General features: G+C 44.2%; 1 protein-coding gene across 1 annotated transcript in view; it reads right to left on the bottom strand.

The window, feature by feature from the left end:
* Positions 1-22,739, bottom strand: part of TNNT2 (troponin T2, cardiac type) — a 331,594-nt gene that overhangs the window by 110,336 nt on the left and 198,519 nt on the right. Inside the window, exons 9-10 of the mRNA XM_077292793.1 lie at positions 20,415-20,492; positions 14,434-14,544 (exon numbers count right to left, since the gene is read on the bottom strand). Coding sequence (XP_077148908.1) covers positions 14,434-14,544; positions 20,415-20,492 — 189 coding nt within the window. The remainder of the gene's footprint in view (positions 1-14,433; positions 14,545-20,414; positions 20,493-22,739) is intronic.

Genomic DNA, 22,739 nt, shown 5'->3' with positions numbered 1-22,739 from the left:
CTGAGGGCAGATATTAATAGCCAGGAGAGGGTCCATGGTTATTGGCCCCCCCGTGGCTAAAAACATCTGCCCCCAGCCACCCCAGAAAAGGCACATCTGGAAGATGCGCCTGTTCTGGCACTTGGCCACTCTCTTCCCACTCCCTGTAGCGGTGGGATATGGGGTAATGAAGGGTTAATGCCACCTTGCTATTGTAAGGTGACATTAAGCCAGATTACTAATGGAGAGGCGTCAATTATGACACCTATCCATTATTAATCCAATTGTCTGAAAGGGTTAAAAAACACACACACACACACATTATTAAAAATTATTTTAATGAAATAAACACACCGGTTGTTTTAGTATTTTATTGTTCTCTCAATCCATCAGAACACCCTCGCTTGGCAAAATAATAAACGCACAAGATACATACCCTCTGGTGAACCGTCACGTCCCACGAGGTAATCCATCTGAAGGGGTTAATTATTTTACAGCCATGAGCTGTGCTAAAGCACTCCCTCGTGTCTGTAATCCCCGGGGAATGAAAGGAAATCTGAGTGATCTGTACTTACATTGAGTTGCGGTGAGGCGCCCTCTGGTGGATGAACTCATATGAACTCGAGCGTGGGAACTTTTCCAAGGCTCCAGTTCATGAGAACATCCACCAGAGGGCGCATCACCGCAACTCAATGTAAGTAAAGATCACTCAGATTTCCTTCATTCCCCGGGGATTACAACCACGAGCGAGTGCTTTAGCACAGCTCATGGCTGTAAAATAATTAACCCCTTCAGATGGATTATCTCGTGGGACGTGACGGTTCACCAGAGGGTATGTATCTTGTGCGTTTATTATTTTGCCAAGCGAGGGTGTTCTGATGGATTGAGTGAACAATAAAATACTAAAACAACCGGTGTGTTTATTTCATTAAAATAATTTTTAATAATGTGTGTATGTTTTTTAACCCTTTTAGACAATTGGATTAATAATGGATAGGTGTCATAATTGACGCCTCTCCATTATTAATCTGGCTTAATGTCACCTTACAATAGCAAGGTGGCATTAACCCTTCATTACCCCATATCCCACCGCTACAGGGAGTGGGAAGAGAGTGGCCAAGTGCCAGAACAGGCGCATCTTCCAGATGTGCCTTTTCTGGGGTGGCTGGGGGCAGATGTTTTTAGCCACGGGGGGGCCAATAACCATGGACCCTCTCCTGGCTATTAATATCTGCCCTCAGTCACTGGCTTTACCATTCTGGTGGAGAAAATTGCGCGGCCACGCCAATTTTGTCCGCCATTTAACCCTTTATTTGAGCAGCTACAGCGGCCAAATTTTGCACATACACACTACTAACATTAGTAGTGTGGAATATGCAAAAAAAAAGGGGATATGAGATGGTTTACTATATGTAAACCATGTCTCATATCCTGTCGGGTTTGTGAAGGAGAAATCAAAAGCCAGCAATTGAATTACTGGCTTTTCAATAGAACACCGCTGCGTATTTCTCGCAATGCACACGCATGGTCCGTGTGTAATACGATTTATTCTCGCCCCCATAGACTTTCATTGGCGAGTCTCGGCCGAGATACGCTGACAATCGCAGCATGCTGCGATTTCACTCGGATCCTGAATACGGTGGAGAAAATATCGGATGATGGGAGCTGCACCATAGGTTAACATTGGGCCGAGTGCTATGCGATTTTTTATCGCATAGCACTCGTACGTATTACGGTCTAGTGTGACCCCGGCCTTAAAATGATCCATCAGGTTGTCGATGATCGAGTTCACAAACTCTCTTCCCTGGTCGCTAATCAGAGTGTCCATACAGCCTAAGCGGCAAATAATGTTGTAAAAAACTTTTGCTACTGACATGGCACTCTTGTCTGGAACAGCTGTTGCTTCAGTCCACTTCGAGAAATGATCAGTGACAGCAACTATATATTTGTTGCCGTTTGATGTTTCCTGAAGAGGACTGATCATATCAATCCCAACTAAGCTCCATACTTTTCCAGGCACTGGTATACTGTTGAGTGGTGGAGCTTCTTTGCTGATTTTGGGACATGTGACAAAACATTTTTGACAGGCTTTGACATGTTGGTAAACATCATGCTTCATTCCCTTCCAGTAATAACGGTCAGAAATTTTGGCAACTGTTTTATCTCTGCCAAAATGGCCACCAGAAGTTGGATTGTCGTGACAGGCCTTCAGGATATTTGGCAGTCGGCTTTTCGTGAGAACCTCCTTTTTACCATAGTACATTATCCCTTTCTCTGCTCGATATGGCTTAGATGTTTGTCTAAACTGGGACTTGGCATTTGAATGTTTCTCTGGAGGTAGATCGTAGATCCACTGGGGGTACATTTGTTCTGTTGCAGTGTAGAATCTCAAGAGCTGATCATATAGTTGGTCTTCCATTGTTGTCAAAATTGGAAAACTTTTTTTTTTTTGTTGGAGGTGTTCCAAGTTCACTTTATATACCTTATCAGGATAGAATAGGAACTCACACTGGAGAACTTAAGGTGCATATCATAGAGAGCAGGGAGAAACATACATAACAAGTTACAACACATAACATTAACTATACACTGATGGAACTGCACCATCTACTGTCAGTTCAATGTAATGCCTCCAACACATACTATAAGTCTAGTCCACCCATTCCCCTGCACTAGATTTGCTGCTGATTTTCAACAGGGAAAAAATCAGCAGTCAATCAGCATCAAAATCCGCATCCCAACGATGTGGATTTTTTTGTGCTGAGGCACATTAGATTTCTCCATGTCACGTGGAAGAGGGAAATCTGCTGCAGACTGCATGAAAATCTGACAAAAGCCGCATGAAATGGTATATGGTTTTGTGTATGTGCATCTATATATACTGTAGCACTACAGCAGCAAAAACACACTAATATTCTACCCTAGAGGAGTATAGACCATGGGTATATTATACCTAGGCCAGAAGCCCCGCCCACTGCCGCGCCCGCCAGTTAAGCTCCGCCCAGGTACGTATACGGCCGCATGCGGCCTGCGGACCCTATCTTTATCATTGGGTACGCAGGCCCTGCGGATGTTTGCGTTTGCGTCCACATGTGTTGTTTTGAGGATTCGGTGAACGCAAGAAAATCTAACTTGTTGCCTTCGTCGCGGGTTGCAGCACCGTCAAAAGAACATGGGCGGAGCTTAACTGGCAGGGCGCAGCAGTGGTCAAGGCTTCACTGAGATCGTACGCATGCACACGGCTGTACACAAATGTGAAACTAGCCTTACAGGATTGAGTGATATACTCAAGAACAGGGCCCCAGACATTGCAAAGGGGGTCCCAGACAGCGTACAGTGGGTCCCAGATAACGCACAGGGGGTCCCAGACCTGTCTCTTACCCCCTTGCTCACTGTCTCTGCCCCCCTGTGCACTATCTGGGACCCCCTGTGGGCTGCCTGGGGCTCCTGTGGGCTGCCTGGGGTCCTGTGCGCTGCCTGGGGCCCGATACGCTGTTTGGGGCCCCGTGCACTTCCTGTGGCCCCTGTGCTCTTCCTGGGGCCCCTCTGTGCTGCCTGGGGCCCCTCTGTGCTGCCTGGGGCCCCTCTGTGCTGCCTGGGGCCCTGTGCGCTGCCTGGGGCCCTGTGCTCTTCCTGGGGCCCCTGTGCTCTTCCTGGGGCCCCTCTGTGCTGCCTGGGGCCCCTCTGTGCTGCCTGGGGCCCTGTTTGCTGCCTGGAACCCCTGTGCTCTTCCTGGGGCCCCTCTGTGCTGCCTGGGGCCCTGTGTGCTGCCTTAGGCCCCTGGACGCTGCCTGGGGCCCCATGCGCTGCCTGAGACACTGTGTTCTGCCAGGGGCCCAGTGTGCTGCCTGAGACCCCTGTGCGCTGCCTGAGGCTTCTGAGCACTGCGTGGAGCCCTGTGGGCTGCCTGGGGCCCTGTGGGCTGCTTGGGGCCCCTGTGGGCTGCCTGGGGCCCTGTGCGCTGCCTGGGGCCCTGTGCGCTGCCTGGGGCCCTATGTTCTTCCAGGGGCCCCATGTGCTGCCTGAGGCCCCTGTGCGCAGCCTGGAGCCCTGTACTCTGCCTGGGGCCCTGGGCGCTGCCCAAGGCCCCTGTGGGCTGCCTGGGGCCCTGTGCCTTGACTGGGGCCCCGTGCACTGCCTGGGGCCCTATGCACTCCCTGGGGCCTCTGTGTGCTGCCTGGGGCCCTGTACTCTGCCTGGGGTCCTGTGTGCTGCCTGGGGCGCCTGTGTGCTGCCTGGGGCCCTGTGCACTGCCTGGGGCCTTGTGCGCTGCCTTGGGCCCTGTGCGCTGCCTGGGGCCCCGTTTGCTGCCTGGGGCTCCATTATTGATTATATCACTCAATGGTTCTCAAAAGGCTGAAAAATCTGATCTACAGCAGCTGGGGTATATTCTGACTTGGAGGGGTATAATCTGGACTAGCCCAATTTGTTCCCCGGGGTATAGTTTGGGCTAGGCCAGAATATACCCGGAGTATAATTTGGCCTAGGCCACTTTAACCCCGGGTATATTCTGGGTTGGGGCTTTAATCTCGCCTGTTACACCGGGATTCCTCCGATAGATGTTTTTGACAGTGTGACCTCTCATGGATCGTGATGGGCAATTATATATGATGGGAGGTTATTGGGGAATTATTTTTATCTACGGTTTTTCATCATACAATAACTCTGCATGCTGCTGTATGTTCTATTATCTAAATTTTAGTATCTGTATATTGTTATAATGTGTGGGTATGGCCCTTTAACCCCTCTGTGACCTTAGACGTACTATCCCGTCGAGGTGACCTGGGCCTATCTGACCCTCGACGGGATAGTACGTCATAGCCGATCGGCCGCGCTCACGGGGGGAGTGCGGCCGATCGCGGCCGGGTGTCAGCTGCATATCGCAGCTGACATCCGGCACTATGTGCCAGGAGCGGTCATGGACCGCCCCCGGCACATTAACCCCCGGCACACCGCGATCAAACATGATCGCGGTGTGCCAGCGGTACAGGGAAGCATCGCGCAGGGAGGGGGCTCCCTGCGTGCTTCCCTGAGACCCCCGGAGCAAAGCGATGTGATCGCGTTGCTGCGAGGATCTCTTACCTCGTATCACTGCAGGCCCCGGATCCAAAATGGCCGCGGGGCTGCATCCGGGTCCTGCAGGGAGGACTTCCGGGTGCAGAGCAGGCTGCAGATGAAAGCTGCAGCCTGCACTGCTGGAAATAAGATCGCCGATTTGACAGAGTGCTGTGCAAGCTGTCAAATCAGCGATCTGTGATGTCCCCCCCTGGGACAAAGTAAAAAAGTAAAAAAAAAAATTTCCATATGTGTAAAAAAAAAAAAGAAAAAAAAAATCCTAAATAAAGAAAAAAAAAATATATTATTCCCATAAATACATTTCTTTATCTAAATAAAAAAAAAATCAAACAATAAAAGTACACATATTTAGTATCGCCACGTCCGTAACGACCCCACCTATAAAACTATATCACTAGTTAACCCCTTCAGTGAACACCGTAAAAAAAAAAAAAAAAAAACGAGGCAAAAAACAACGCTTTATTCTCATAGCCCCAAACAAAAAGTGGAATAACATGCGATCAAAAAGACAGATATAAATAACCATGGTACCGCTGAAAACGTCATCTTGTCCCGCAAAAAATGACATACAGCATAATCAGTGAAAAAATAAAAAAGTTATAGTCCTCAGAATAAAGCGATACCAAAATAATTATTTTTTCTATAAAATAGTTTATATCGTATAAAAGCGCCAAAACATAAAAAAATGATATAAATGAGGTATCGCTGTAATCGTACTGACCCGAAGAATAAAACTGCTTTATCAATTTTACCAAACGCGGAACGGTATAAACACCTCCCCCAAAAGAAATTCATGAATAGCTGGTTTTTGGTCATTCTGCCTCACAAAAATCGGAATAAAAATCGATCAAAAAAATCTCCCGTGCCCGAACATGCTACCAATAAAAACGTCAACTCATCCCGCAAAAAACAAGATCTCACATGACTCTGTACACTCAAATATGGAAAAATTATAGCTCTCAAAATGTGGTAACGCAAAAAATACTTTTAGGAATAAAAAGCGTCTTTCAGTGTGTGACGGCTGCCAATCATAAAAATCCACTAAAAAACCCACTATAAAAGTAAATCAAACCCCCCTTCATCACCCACTTAGTTAGTGAAAAATAAAACAATTTAAAAAATGTATTTATTTCCATTTTCCCATTAGGGCTAGGGTTAGGGCTAGGGTTAGGGCTAGGGTTAGGGTTAGTGTTAGGGCTAGGGCTAGGGCTAGGGTTAGGGCTAGGGTTAGGGTTAGGGCTAGGGTTGGGGCTAGGGTTGGGGCTAGGGTTAAGGCTACAGTTAGGGTTGGGGCTAAAGTTAGGGTTAGGGTTGAGGCTAAAGTTAGGGTTAGGGCTAGGGTTAGGGCTAGGGTTAGGGCTAGGGTTAGGGCTAGGGTTAGGGCTAGGGTTAGGGCTAGGGTTAGGGCTAGGGTTAGGGTTAGGGCTAGGGTTGGGGCTAGGGTTGGGGCTAGGGTTAAGGCTACAGTTAGGGTTGGGGCTAAAGTTAGGGTTAGGGTTGAGGCTAAAGTTAGGGTTAGGGTTTGGATTACATTTACGGTTGGGAATAGGGTTGGGATTAGGGTTAGGGGTGTTTCTGGGTTAGAGGTGTGGTTAGGGTTACCGTTGGGATTAGGGTTAGGGGTGTGTTTGGATTAGGGTTTCAGTTATAATTGGGGGTTTCCACTGTTTAGGCACATTAGGGGCTCTCCAAACGGGACATGGCTTCCAATCTCAATTCCAGCCAATACTGAGTTGAAAAAGTAAAACAGTGCTCCTTCCCTTCCGAGCTCTCCCGTGTGCCTAAACAGGGGTTTACCCCAACATTTTGGGTATCAGCGTACTCGGAACACATTGGAGAACAACTTTTGGGGTCCAATTTCTCCTGTTACCCTTGGGAAAATACAAAACTGGGGGCTAAAAAATAATTTTTGTGGAAAAAATTTTTTTTTTTATTTGCATGGCTCTGCGTTATAAACTGTAGTGAAACACTTGGGGGTTAAAAGCTCTCACAACACATCTAGATGAGTTCCTTAGGGGGTCTACTTTCCAAAATGGTGTCACTTGTGGGGGGTTTCTACTGTTTAGGTACATTATGGGCTCTGCAAACGCAATGTGACGCCTGCAGACCATTCCATCTAAGTCTGCATTCCAAATGGCGCTCCTTCCCTTCCGAGCCCTCCCATGCACCCAAACGGTGGTTCCCCCCCACTTATGGGGTATCAGCGTACTCAAGACAAATTGGACAACAACTTTTGAGGTCCAATTTCGCCTGTTACCCTTGGAAAAATAGAAAACTGGGGGCTAAAAAATAATTTTTTGGGGAACGTTTTTTTTTATTATTTTCACGGCTCTGCGTTATAAACTGTAGTGAAACACTTGGGGGTTCAAAGTTCTCACAACACAACTAGATAAGTTCCTTGGGGGGTCTAGTTACCAATATTCGGTCACTTGTGGGGGTTTCTACTGTTTAGGTACATTAGGGGCTCTGCAAACGCAATGTGACGCCTGCAGACCAATCCATCTACGTCTGCATTCCAAATGATGCTCCTTCCCTTCCGAGCTCTGCCATGCACTCAAACGGTGGTTTTCCCCCACATATCAGGTATCAGCGTACTCAGGACAAATTGGACAACAATATTTAGGGTCCGATTTCTCCTGCTACCCTTGGGAAAATACAAAACTGGGGGCTAAAAAATAATTTTTGTGGGAAAAAAGTTTTGTTTTATTTTTACGGCTCTGCATTATAAACTACTGTGAAGCACTTGGTAGGTCAAAGTGCTCCCCACACCTCTAGATAAGTTCCTTAGGGGGTCTACTTTCCAAAATGGTGTCACTTGTGGGGGGGTTTCAATGTTTAGGCACATCAGTGGCTCTCCAAACGCAACATGGCGTCCCATCTCAATTCCTGTCAATTTTGCAGTGAAAAGTCACACGGCGTTCCTTCCCTTCCAAGCTCTCCCATGCGCCCAAACAGTGGTTTACCCCCACATATGGGGTATCAGCGTACTCAGAACAAATTGTACAACAACTTTTTGGGTCCAATTTTTTCTCTTACCCTTGGGAAAATAAAAAATTGGGGGCAAAAAGATAATTTTTTTGAAAAAATATGATTTTTTATTTTTACAGTTCTGCATTATAAACTTCTGTGAAGCACTTGGTGGGTCAAAGTGCTCACCACACCTCTAGATAAGTTCCTTAGGGGGTCTACTTTCCAAAATGGTGTCACTTGTGGGGGGTTTCAATGTTTAGGCACATCAGTGGCTCTCCAAACGCAACATGGCGTCCCATCTCAATTCCTGTCAATTTTGCATTGAAAAGTCAAATGGCGCTCCTTCGCTTCCGAGCTCTGTCATGCGCCCAAACAGTGGTTTACCCCCACATATGGGGTATCTGCGCACTCAGGACAAATTGTACAACATCGTTTGGGGTCCATTTTCTCCCGTTACCCTTGGTAAAATAAAACAAATTGGAGCTGAAATAAATTTTGTGTGAAAAAAAGTTAAATGTTCATTTTTATTTAAACATTCCAAAAATTCCTGTGAAACACCTGAAGGGTTAATAAACTTCTTGAATGTGGTTTTGAGTACCTTGAGGGGTGCAGTTTTTAGAATGGTGTCACACTTGGGTATTTTCTATCATATAGACCCCTCAAACTGATTTCAAATGAGATGTGGTCCCTAATAAAAAATGGTGTTGTAAAAATGAGAAATTGCTGGTCAACTTTTAACCCTTATAACTCCCTACCCCAAAAAAATTTTGGTTCAAAAATTATGCTGATGTAAAGTAGACATGTGGGAAATGTTACTTATTAAGTATTTTGTGTGACATATCACTGTGATTTAATTGCATAAAAATTCAAAGTTGGAAAATTGCGAAATTTTAAAAATTTTCGCCACATTTCCGTTTTTTTCACAAATAAGCGCAGGTAATATCAAAGAAATTTTACAACTATCATGAAGTACAATATGTCACGAGAAAACAGTGTCAGAAATACCAGGATCCGTTGAAGCGTTCCAGAGTTATAACCTCATAAAGGGACAGTGGTCAGAATTGTAAAAATTGGCCTGGTCATTAACGTGCAAACCACCCTTGGGGGTGAAGGGGTTAAGGGAGAAGAGAAAATGATGTAAGATATGCTCATTGTGGTGATTTATTTCTCTATATTAATAGGTTGTAGGTGTGGACAGTTGAATGATGTTAGAATATGTTGTTACATTGTATATTAGATTTATTGTACAAGTCAGAGCACGCTGTGATATCCCTATGGGATAATACCCTTTTTATTAGCTTTGATGGAGTTTAAAATATGGATTGGCCTAATTAATTGTTATTTTCTTTTGAGGATTATCCACTGTGCTCTGGCTTCTAATATTACATAACATTATATGTTAATGAGCCTACAAGATAGGTCTGTTACTGTACCAAATCATTTATAAATTGTATTGCTATATAATGAGAGCTGAATATCGTTCATTATTCCTAGTTTGTAATACTAATGAGGATAATGAGGGGTTGAGTTGAATAGAAATTTGCAATAGTTGAAGTGGAGTCTAGTAAGGGTTAAATACTATGCACGGGGCTTCCCTCTTTGATCTATGTTAGTTACGATGTTTAGGCTGCAATGCTGGTTATACATTAGACAAGGGTTTGTCTTTCTACCTACGTTATTTGTGTACGTTGTTTTCGCTGTGATGTGGGCATGTTTGTGAATGGAGCCCTTGAAATCCAATCAGCTGGAGACGCCGGGGCATGCGCATTACTTTAATGACATAAGCCGGCTTACAACTAATCAGAGGGAGACAGTGGCGTATCTAGGGGAGGGGCAGCCGGGGCATTTGACCCGGGTGCAGCCGGCAGGGGGGCGCAGTCGGGCCGCCTAATTCGGCGGTCCGCAGTGTCTCCCCCGGCGGCTGCATTCTGCCGCCCCCGGTCAGGGAGTCAGCTGTTCTCTGTGCTGACTGTCAAGCTGACAGCCGGCACAGAGAAGCTGCAGAGCGCCGGCTCCCAACGTGTGCAGAGGTGGAGGGGGGCCCCTGCAGAGTGGCTGCGGCAAGCAGGGAGAAATCCCTGCAGCTCCGCTGCCCAGCAATCTGTCTTCCTGCTTCCTCTGACACAGACGCGCCACTGGATGACGTCATCATTCAGCGGCCAGCTGTGTTAGAGGAAGGCAATGGAGATGCTGCGGCAGAGCGCGAGGAGAGGTGAGAGGTGTGTGTGAATGTGTGTATGTGAATGTGTGTGTGTGAATGCGTGTGTGAGAATGTGTGTGTGTGTGTATGTGAATGTGTGAATGTGTGTGTGTGTGAGTATGTGAATGTGTGTGTGTGTGTGTGAGAATGTGTGTGTGTATGTGTGTGTGTGAATGTGTGTATGTGTGTGTGTGTATGTGAATGTGTGTATGTGAATGTGTGTGTGTGTGTGTGTGTGTGAGAATGTATGTGTGTATGTGAATGTGTGTGTATGTGAATGTGTGTGTATGTGAATGTGTGTGTGTGTGTGTGTATGCGAATGTGTGTGTATGTGAATGCGTGTATGTGAATGCGTGTATGTGTTTGTGTGTTTGAGAATGTGAATGTGTGTGTGTGTGTGAGAATGTGTGTGTGTATGTGAATGTGTGTATGTGAATGTGTGAATGTGTGTGAGAATGTGTGTGTATGTGAATGTGTGTGTATGTGAATGTGTGTGTGTTTGTGTGTGTGTGTGAATGTGAATGTGTGTATGTGTGTGGCTCAGTATTGGGTGTGTGTGTATCGCGCTGCAGCGGAATGTGCAGAGAAGTGAATGGTGTGTGTGGGGGGAGGAGAGGGCAATGATGGGGCTGACGGGGAGAGCGCAATGATGGGGATGGTGGAGGAGGAGAGGGCAATGATGGGGCTGACGGGGGGCATATGTTCTTGGGGGGGCGCCAAAATGAATTCTTGCCTCGGGTACCAGAAACCCTAGATACACCTCTGGCGCAGGATGATATGTCTGCTGATTGATTAGAAGAAGGAGCTGGGCGGACCGAGAGGACTACCAAGACAAGTATTATTATGACGACGAGAATGCGTGGCAGCAATTGGTTACAACTGTGTTGTTGTTTGATGGACACTCTAGACTCTTTGAGCTCTGATTATTTTAATGTCTGAATGGACAATCGGAGGGAACGGTTTTTCTATGAAAGAGGTACTTTGTGGACCTAGTGTCATGTGGGGTGTTTTTAATCTTGATGTATATGTGTATTTGTAAAATTGTATTTGTGGTGATTATAGTATTTAAGGGGAGTTATTGCATTGTATTGTGTGCTTGATAAAGATCCTGTTGGATCAAAACGTCGCAATTAAAGGCGGAATAAAGGAGATATAAATTCATCCTTCTGTGAAGCGCTGTCCGTACTTTATTACTGGATATTTGAAACACAGTTTTATCACAAGCGATTTGGATTAGCTAACTGCTCTTCCTCGCTGCAGCCCAGTATTAGGCTTTAAGATTTTTAAGTGGAAATCTGGCCTTGTGATTTGTCTCTATCACACAGTTTTATCACAAATGAATTGGATTAGCTAATTGGGCCTCCTCACTGTACCCCAACATTAGGCCTAACAATTTTTAAGTGGAAATCTGGCCTTCTGATTTGTCACTGCAACGCAGTTTTATCACAAATGATTTGGAATAGCTAATTATGTCCAATTGGCTGCACCCCAAAATTAAGACATATGATTTTTAAGTGGAAATCTGGCCTTCTATTTTGTCACTGAAACACAGTTTTATCACAAAGCATTTGGATTAGCTAATTGGGCCTCCTTACTGCTCCCCAATATTAGGCCTAATGATTTTAAGTGGAAATCTGACCTTCTGATTTGTCACTGAAGCACAGTTTTATCACAAACTACTACTACTATTACTATTATTTATTTATATAGCACCATTAATTCCATGGTGCTGTACATGAGAAAGGGGTTACGTACAGAGTTATAGATACCGTTTACAGTAAACAAATTTACTGGTATAGAGGGGAGAGGACCCTGTCCTTGCGGACTTACAGTCTACATTGTAACATGAACATAAGACACTTTGTAATAAATCTTATCAGAGAAATCTGTTTCTTTCTCTTCTGTACTGATCTTTCACTTTATGAGTGAAAGCTGCCCATAGTGAAGATAGATCTTCTCATTACTGAGAAAAGAGATGACAGTTTTATCTCAAACTATTTGGATTAGCTAATTGGGACTCCTGGTTGCACCCCAATATTAGGCCTAATGATGCTTAAGTGAAAATTTGGCCTTTAGATTTGTCTTTGGCAGACAGTTTTATAAAAAACTAATTGAATTAGCTCATTGGGCCTCCTCTCTGCACCGTAATATTAGGCCTAATGATGTTTAAGTGGAAACCTGGTATTCTGATTTGTTACTGGAGAGCGGTTTTATCACAAACGATTTGGAGTAGCTAATTAGGCCTCAGTGGCTGCACCCCAATATTAGGCCTAAACATTTTTAAGTGGAAATCTGGCCTTCTGATTTGTCAGTGAAACACAGTTTTATCACAAACATTTTGGAGTAGCTAATTATGCCTCTTCACTCCTCCTCAATAGTAGGTCTAACAATTTATATGGAAATCTGACCTTCTGATTTGTCACTTGAACAGTTTTTTCAAAAACTATTTGGATTAGCTAGTTGGACCTACTTGCTGTACCCCAATATTAGACCTAAAGATTTTTAAGTGGAAATCTGGCCTTCTGATTTGTCTTTAAAGCACAGTTTTATCACAAACAATTTGGAGTAGCTAATTAAACCTCCTTGCTGCATCCCAATATTATGTTTAATGAGTTCTAAGTGAAAATATGGCCTTCAGATTTGTTACTGAAACTCAGTTTCATCAGAAACAATTTGGATTAGCTAATTGGCCATCCAGACTGTACCTCTATATTAGGCCTAACAATTTTTAAGTGGATATCTGGCCTTCCGATTTGTCTTTGAAAACAGTTTTATTAGAAACAATTTTGATTAGTTAACTGTGCGGCCTTGCTACACCCCAATATTAGGACTAATGATTTTCGAGTGGAAATCTAGCCTTTTGATTTGTCACTGAAACACAGTTTTATCACAAACTATTTGGATTAGCAAACTGGGCCTCCTGAGATTCCTCATAGTTTTTGCCCTATCTAGTTAGATGCTGGAAAATCAATTTCACACAGGACAGGAACCTATCTAGCTAACTGACAATTTCACTTGCAGCACTAGGAGGAGCAGCTTCTCTGCACTGGCACTGTGATGCTGAGAAAATGGAGCCACCAAAACAAGATGCCCACTTTTTATATGGCAGGGACATGTGACTTTGGTGGCCAATCACAATAGACCTTGTGTCATGACATTGTGGATGGCTTCTGTGCCCTGATTGGTTGTTGGAATCAACACACAAAGATAAGGGGAAAAAAAACAGTGCACCGCTTTTTCTAACTCTCCACACTCCCTCCCCTAATCAAAGCAGTCCCTCCGCTCATCATACAGTACCACTCTCTTAGCCAAAGTAATGACAAAAGCATTAGTAGAAATGCAATGATTTCCCAAAACGGGGCCGAATTTTGACAACGTTGAGTAAAAATGCTTGTGATTCTGAACGTGATACGTTCATGCCAAATTTGTGGTTGTCTAACGTTTTCCAAAGACATTCGCTCATCTCTAATCACTACATTCTTAGACAAATTCACTGAGAGGTGAAGCTTGTAAAATGATGTCACTTATGGACAGTTCTCCTGTTCTGGCTCCTCAGGTGATTTTCCAGTGGGTCATGGCACCCACAAAACTTTCACTCAAAATCTGAACTCAAATATGAAGCTCCTTTCCTTCTGAGCTTCGCACTGTGTCTAAAAAGTATTTTTGACCACATGTGATGTATTGGCAAACTCAGGAAAAATTGAGTAACAAATTGTACAATTCATTTCTTCTATTATTTATTTAAAAAACTGAAGACTTGGGGCCAAAGCAACATTCTAGTGTAAAAAATGGTAATTTTCTATAGACTAAGCCAAATGTTATACAATTTAGTGAATCACTTGCGGGTTAAAAAAGCTCATTACACCCCAAGATGAATTCCTCAAGAGGTATAATGTCTAAAATGTGGTCACAATCCAGCCAATTTTGCACTGGATACAAATTGTACAGTCCATTTTTTTCTGTTACCTATGTAAAACTGTAAAATTTGGTGCTAAAGTAATTTTATAGTGGGAAAATGTATTTTTTTCTTTTTTACTTCCACATTGCTTTAATTACTGTAAAGCCCCTAAAGCTTTAATAAACTTATTGACTGTCGTTTATTACCTCATAAAGTGACACTGGTCAGAATTGAAAAAAAATGGCCTGGTCAGGAAGATAATAAATAAGCATGTGGTGAAAAGGGTTAATGAACTTTTAGTGACATATACCTTTTGAAGATAGCCACCAAAGTGTAGCATGTTTGATAATGCCTTCTTTTTCTTGTTATCTTCTTCAGCTCTTTTCCTGTTTTCTTCTTCTTCTTTGCGAGCACGTTCTTCCTGGATAAGAAAGATTTCACAAATTCTAATATGTTTCAAATTCCAAATTTACTTGAAAATACCTGTAATGGTATGTCAACATGTATTTATGTCTATACTATTTATCATATGTATATAGCTTAATAAAAGGGTTGTCCAGGCTTGGGACTAAAGTCTGCAGTCGGTCAGTCATTCAAATTCTCCGATGCTGATGATGGAAATGGGCAGCCACATAAACGCAAATATGTGATTTGCCTACTTCCGGCTAAATTCCAACTCAGTTCACTTGTCTAGTTGGCACATGATCACATGTATGTAAATTGCATACTCATGGTGAAATTATCACTCGCTCCCGACATTGAAGAGTTTTGACTACGCACTCACATTGTGATTATACACAAATCTGTAGTCACATAGAGTAACGAGCTAGAGGGGGAATACATATTCGCCATCACTTTACAATGCCAGCTAAAACATACCCCTTTGAATTTTGGGTTTCGCCAGCCACCACCAGCAAGTCCACCGCCATGTCATTATGCGGCCCAGCAGATGCTGTGAAACCTGAGTTTGGGAATGGCCCTGGGGTGGCCCTGTATCATAAATTTTGTGAGAGCTCTCATCCCTACATATGGGAGGTCCCTCCATTATTCAAAATTGTTAGCTAGATAGTGAAATACATGTTCCCCATCCAATTTACAATGCCAGCTAAAACATGCCCATTTAAATATTGGGCTTCGCCCACCACCTCCAGGTCGTTATGCAGCCCTCACTTTAACTTTTCAGAGAGCCAGCAGGTGCCATGATACCTGAGTTTTGTGAACTCCACAGTTCATTTTGGCCACCGGATCCCAATGGAGCCACTGTTATAGCGAGTGAAGCTCTGTAAGGGTAATATAATACAGGAGTTGGGGGAGCTGTAAGATTAATGTCAGTAGATTGAATTCTATCAGACACCAAAAGCATTAGAATTAAATTCTTAATACAGTGTATGCAAGCGAGGGCCTGTATTGTGGTCAGTCTGTCAGGCCTGAAATCCATGTCGGTAACATGTACAAGCCTCATTTTACTTGGAAGCACCATATTCAAGGGAAAGAGACAGGAATGCCATTGACCATTCTTCAAAGCCTATGCACTTCTACTGGAAAACCAGGCAGAATTTTATTTTTATTTTATTACTCCTTGTTTCCACTCATCTGTTGGTAAGCGCTGCATTTCTTGCCATGCACTATTGCACCTTAGATGTTAGATAGACAGGTGTAACTTTATTCCCGATCATCTGGTTCATGTATGCTGCTTCCCTGACGTCCATGTTTGGACGCACTGTCTTTTCCTTGAGTTACGGTCTTTGGACCTTTATTTATTTATTTTTCCAGGGATTGAAGTGTATATGTGGGGTGGGGATAGGTGTGGGTGGGGTTCATAAAAGTCTGCATTGTTTTTTGGTGTTCTATATATTGTTGTGACATTTTACCTTTTCTATGATATAATAAAATGATATGATATCTTTTAGATACAATCAGTTTGCTCTTTTTGTCCTCCTGTTGTTATCTGATACTGTTTGGAGCTGATTTTTGATTTGGGTTTGCAGACAGATATTCTCTGCCACCCTGGTCTCTAAGTATGTACATGGGATTTTGGTTGCTATTCCCCACAGGGATGACCAGTAACCATTCTCTCCTCACAATGCATCGCCTCCTCTTCCTCCCCTTCAGGCCATCCATGCTGGACAGGCATAAAGCTGGGATTGAGAGTCCCATTTGTAGCATAGACCATAAACTCTTGTTCCTCCTCCAAGCTTCCTCTAGGAGTTTCTGCAGCAAACGTTTTAATACACAGAGCAGTAGGATGATTACACTGATAATAATGTCATGAGCGCTCACCATCTTGGTGCAGTACTCAAAGTTTTGAAGAACCTCACAAAAGTGAGTGGTTCACACCCACCCAGCAGTACTTTTGTGTGGGGACTGAGAGTTACTCTGACGGGCATTGAGAAGCTTGAATTCTGACACTGCCCTCTGCTGCTCAATAAGCCTTGCCAACATATGAAAGGTCGAATTCCAGTGTGGGTGGGTCACAAATCAGTCAGTGATGAGGCAAATTAAAGTACTGCTGCAGCACAGCCAGACTGGTGAAATCCTGAAATGTCTTTCAGAAATGGGCGATGACTTGGCATACCTTGGCAAGTAGGTCCGGCAAGCCAGGGTATGTTTTGCAAAAACACTGTACAACCAAGTTCAGCACTTGGCCATGCATGGAACATATACTAGTTTGCAGAGCTTTAAAGCCGTCTCCAAGTTACACCCATTCCATTGTCGCACACAACCAGACCTGGTTGGAGGTTCAGTGGGGAGAGCCACTGATCAGTCTGGTCTTTTATTCCTTTCAACAGCTCTGCTGCATTGTGAATTTTATCACCTAAACAGATGAGCTTCAGCAGAGCATGCTACCGCTTCACCAAGGCAGTTCTGCAGAACTTCCAGCTGGGGAGTGATTAGCAGACTTTTTCAGCTGAGGATGTGGAGGTGGAGAAGAGACTGGAACTGCAATGTGAGGAGACTGAAACCCAGACGGAAGTCCAGCATGTGGGTAAGATGTGTGAAGTGGTCCCATCCTCTGACTCTGTCCCAGACTCCATCAGGTTCACCCAGAGTACCATCAGAGAAATGTAGCGTCCCTGTCCACGAAAATTAGTCCATCTGTCTGTTGTTAGATTGACCTTCCCTGTGACTGCTGTTATGGTTCTCAATGGCAAGAGAACATAGCCCAGCATACATAGGAACTAGCTCTTGGAAGGATGGAAACTTAAACTGACCATGAACTAAACCTGCCGCACAACTAACAGTAGCCGGGTAGCGTAGCCTGCGTTTTATCCCTAGACGCCCAGCGCCGGCCGGAGGACTAACTAATCCTGGCAGAGGAAAATATAGTCCTGGCTCACCTCTAGAGAAATTTCCCCGAAAGGCAGACAGAGGCCCCCACATATATTGGCGGTGATTTAAGATGAAAATGACAAACGTAGTATGAAAATAGGTTTAGCAAAATCGAGGTCCGCTTACTAGATAGCAGGAAGACAGAAAGGGTACTTTCATGGTCAGCTGAAAACCCTATCAATACACCATCCTGAAATTACTTTAAGACTCTAGTATTAACTCATAACATCAGAGTGGCAATTTCAGATCACAAGAGCTTTCCAGACACAGAAACGAAACTGCAGCTGTGAACTGGAACAAAATGCAAAAAACAAACAAGGACAAAAGTCCGACTTAGCTGGAAGTTGTCTGGTAGCAGGAACATGCACAGAAAGGCTTCTGATTACAATGTTGACCGGCATGGAAGTGACAGAGGAGCAAGGTTAAATAGCGACTCCCACATCCTGATGGGAACAGGTGAACAGAGGGGATGATGCACACAAGTTCAATTCCACCAGTGGCCACCGGGGGAGCCCAAAATCCAATTTCACAACAGACTGCGTTGACCAGAGCACAGCTGATATTGTGTAACACGTGCTTATGTAACGCAGGGATGGCACACTGGGAAAAATAGTGGCAGCTAGGAATCGAGTATCATGAGACTGCCACCGCCAAGAGGTTGCGGAAAGACTCGGTTCACACAAGCCGAAATGGCAATATTTCCAGAGCTACCAGTCTGGCAATATGGGGGTTTATTGTTTGGGCCTGTGGGTGGATATTTCTGTTTCCGATTAAATGTCTGGGGCAGAGACAACTGAACGCTGCGCTGGGACAAGAAACTGGATGGGGCTCCTGACTGTTGTGTCTGTGCAGCCACAGTTTTTGGGCAATAGGCATCAGCGTCTGCTTCATGGACAGCAGATTGGAAAGGCCATAACACAGGAGAAAGGACAGTGGTTTCACCCTTAGACACAGATTTTGCACCCAGGCATTCTACCCACCTACTGAGGTGTTTGGCTGTCATGTGCTTCTGCAAGCTGGAGGTGCTCATATTAGCAGTGTCCTTGCCTCTTCTTAGCTTAGTATGGCAGGTGCTGCAAATTGTAATTGTTTTGTCTGAAGGACTTTCAGAAAAAAACTTCCATAAAGGGTGAACAACACACCCTTGGCCTGTTATCTAGCTAAGTGTGTGGGGAGCTCTGTGGAACTGTTGACCGAGTTCTCTCTCTGGTCAAACTATTACCTCTTCTCACCTGTTTTTGTGCTATGGATCCTCCTTCTCTCCACTGCTTTGCTCTCTGTGCTTGCACTTGCATCATTGCATCCTTTACCAGTAACCTTCCTTTGTACATGTTATTATATAACTATAAAAAAATTAATGACACGCACTCTGTTGTAATCATAAAGTGCAGGCTGAACCTGGACTAAGTTCAGAGGTCAAACGGGTGAGAGAAGCAGCCACACTCAAAAAAAGGGATTTTATGCTTCAGTTTGCAAGTAAAAAAAGATTTTTAGTTTATTGAATATTCAACCACAGGAAAAATATCACAGGAAAATATCACCACAATGAAGTGCCAAGGAAAGCTAACGTTTCGACCCTGTTCCCGGGTCTTTATCAAACCTCACTTGGGAAATAGAAAAAATAGACTGGATTGACCCAGGTATATTGAAGACAAAAGTCCCAGCTGGGGCTTAATGTATCTGAAATAATGGCGCTGTCAGTGGTGTACTGACCACCATTTTGTGGTGTTAAAATGTGAACTGGTCATGGTGTTACAGTATTTGCTCCTTTTATGTGGTATTCGGTCACTATGTGGTGGCAATATGTGATTTGGTCATTGTGTGGCGATATTTATCCCTTGTACATGGTATTATTTGGTCACTATGTGGTATTAATATGTTGTCTGGTCATGGTGTGGTGGTATTAGTTCCTTGTATGTGGTATTATTTGGTCACTATGTGGTGGTAATATGTGATCTGGTCGTGGTGAGGAGGTATTGGTCCTTTGCATATGGCATTATTGGTCATTTTTAAAAATGTATGCGACACAATACTTTAAAGAAAATTAGAATATACCTAAAAAGAGTATTGAATATTTTAAGAAATGTTTAATAGGTTTAAGTAGGGCACTGCAAACATTCTCCTTGTTGTGGTGGTGGTGGCTTAAAAAATCTTTTGACCAAAACAAAAGCTGCTGGCTATGTATGTGATATGGTGTTTGATGGGAACTGTCAATGTATTATTGTTGAGACCGGGGTGCAGAAATTGAGTTTTTCCAAAAGTGAGCAGAGGGACTATGGAAGGCTTGAGGGATGAACATGGAGTTGCGGTGGAACCTGGGTGGAGTCTCAATAGGGCCTACAAATTTTGCCAGTATGGCGGTATGAAATTCCTGGCGGAAGTGTGCTACACCTGCATTTGTAGGCTTCCACCACTGAAGCAAACATCATTGATGAGGTTCCACTGAGACTGTGTTATGCATGCTGGGAGTTGCAAAGAGGAAGTAATTGAAAGTGCTAAGGCTATGTGCACACGTTGCGGATTAGGCTTAGGAATTTTTGGTGCGGATTCTGCATCTTTTTGCAGACAAGGGGCGGATTTGTTGCATTTTTTGTTCTGATTTTGTGCGGATTTGCTGCAGATCTACTGCGTATTTTTTGCGGATTTACTGCGTTTTCTACCCCTGCGGATTTCTATAATGTAATGGGTACAAAAACGCTGCAGATCCGCAAAAAAGAAGTGACATGCTCCTTCTTTTAAACCGCAGCGTTTCGCACGGCAATTTTCCGCACCATTAGCACAGCGTTTTTTTTCCCTATTGATTTACATTGTACTGTAAATCACTTGCGGATCTGCAGCGTTTCTGCAAGGCAAAAAACGCTGCAGATCCGCAGGAAATCCGCAATGTGTGCACATACCCTAAAAAGTTTGTCCCCAACTTCAGCTTCTTTTCAAGTGTAACAATTTAGCAAGTACACTTACAGCCATTTTTGCTTGCCTCTCTTTCTCCCGTTCTGTTCGAATCCTTAGTTGCTCAGCTCGTTCTGCCCTCCGTTTCTCCTGCAATAATTTAAAAATGATATAGGGCTTATTATACAAGCATTCAAACAAACTGCTAAGGTTTTCCGACTACTATGGAATTTGAAAGTTTAGAATTTTTGATTTCAGCATTTTATGTGTTTATTTACCTCACTCCAGCTTTGTTAGGCCATGTGAACATGCTGAATGAGTGATGTGTGAGCTTTTTTATCTCAGTATTTGTAAACCAAAACCAGCAGTGGGTAAAAAATGCATAACTGGAGCACGTGTTTCTTTTATACTTTTCCTCTGAATGTTTCACCCCTGATTTTGGCTTTCAAACATTGATGTAAAAAACTCAATGTGTGCATGTGGCCTTAGGCCGGGGTCACACATGCGTGTTTTACGGACGTAAGAGCGCAGAAACTACGTCCGTAAAACTCGCAAAATAAACTGCACAATGATTCTCAATGGGTCTAGTCCTATCAGGCGTATATTACGGATCCGTAATTTACGGCGTTGTACGGGCACAGAAAATCGCAGCATGCTGCGTATGTCAGCGTATCGCGCAAAAAATACGCCAATGCAAGTCTATGGGAGAGCGTATAATACGGAATGCTTACGGACCATGCGTGTGCCTTGCGAGAAATACGCAACTTACTGGCAGATGTCCGGAAATGTCCAAAGGCCTCAATCAGGCAGGTGAGACATGCTAATTAGCTGAAAAAGCCAGACAGTGAACCCGGAAGTCTGCTGCACGCCTCCACGGAGTGATATTCAGCATGGCCAACATTGTGAACGCGGACATGCTTATCATTTTGGTACAAGAGAGGCCTGTCATCTGGGACCAAAGAGACCCAAATTATGCCAACAGGGCACAAAAAGAGGCAGCATGGAGGAGCGTGTGTGTGGCCCTCTTCCCACATTATGACCAGCAGCCACGTGCGGCACAGCGACAGATAAGTAAGTACACCCATGTTTGAAATGTAATGTTATTGTGAATCATCAGGCGCTTACTACTTTGAATTTCTCATCAAGAATGTCCTAAATCTTCATGAAGGAAATAGAAAGCCCACCAGTAGATACATGGTGTTGTACATGATAAACGGATTTCATTACTGATTAGAATCGGTGTCCCTTTTACTACACAGTGTTTCCCATTATTTGTCCTTTCTGTGATAGAGGTTAGTGGACTCTGTCCTTGTGTCCTTGCTTGCTTTTTTTTTTTTTTGGGTAAATTTAAGATTAAATGTTCTCCCCAAATGCCTATTTGGATGCTACACTTAAATCTGTGTAGTCATTTACACCTTTTGTGAGCTTACTGATTAATGGGCTAAAGAATGTGTGTATTTTTTGGTATTTCAGTGGGTGACGTTACAACAAGGTGGCGGAGTATCCGCGATCAGTACAGGAGGGAGAGGCAGCAGCGGGAGAGAAGTGGACCGCCTCAACTTTCTGAATCCCAGCATGGACCTCAGGCCGTAAGTAACAACCTCAATATTTTTTTTTTTTTTTTATTTCTAAATTTTGTACCTAAAACATTGTTCTTTTTCAGAACTCAGTCTAACCTCACTGACAGGGATACAGGGTCTGACTCGGAACTGGTCATTGACCCAGTTGGGGAAGGTGAAGAGGTGGCTGGTCCATCTGCTGCTCCCTCTGGCTCCATCCCTCCTGGGTCCTCCTCATCTGGTCAGGCAGCTCCATCTGCCTCCGTACCACACCAAGAGGACCCACAGGTTGCCTCTTCTGCCGCAGCATCATCAGCAGCACCACCACCTAGCCAGGATGACCCTGGAAATAGTAGCAGCCCAACTGTTGCCCTGGATCCATCCCCACAGGCTGCAGTCAGACCACAGCGTGCACACCGCAGAAGAGAGTTGATCCAAAGCCGGCAAAACGTGGATGCTGGGGTCATGAGCTATTTGGCACGTGTTCGAGACGATGATGGGGAGGAGGGATTTACCAGGAGCCTTGCCCATTACTTAAGGTCCATAGAGCGGGAGTTAAGGCTTCGTGTGAGAGGCTGTTTTCAGATCCTTGTTGACGCATGCACCCCCCCAAATAACCCATACAATCTCATGCTGATGATTGAACAGTGGCAGATGTCACCTGAAAATGTTCTGTGGCCTCAGAGATTACAAGGCCTGGCAGCTCAACAAGGATCTGAAGCACCCCCTCCACGTCAGCCAACACCTCAGCCCAGGGCCGGACTGGGACTAAAATTCAGCCCTGGCATTTGAAGTTACACAGGCCCACTTGTCACATGGTGACTGTATAATATCTTTG

Source organism: Ranitomeya variabilis, chromosome 2 (assembly GCF_051348905.1).
Source record: "Ranitomeya variabilis isolate aRanVar5 chromosome 2, aRanVar5.hap1, whole genome shotgun sequence".
NCBI lineage: Eukaryota > Metazoa > Chordata > Amphibia > Anura > Dendrobatidae > Ranitomeya > Ranitomeya variabilis.
This window is presented reverse-complemented; position numbering and strand designations above follow the sequence as displayed.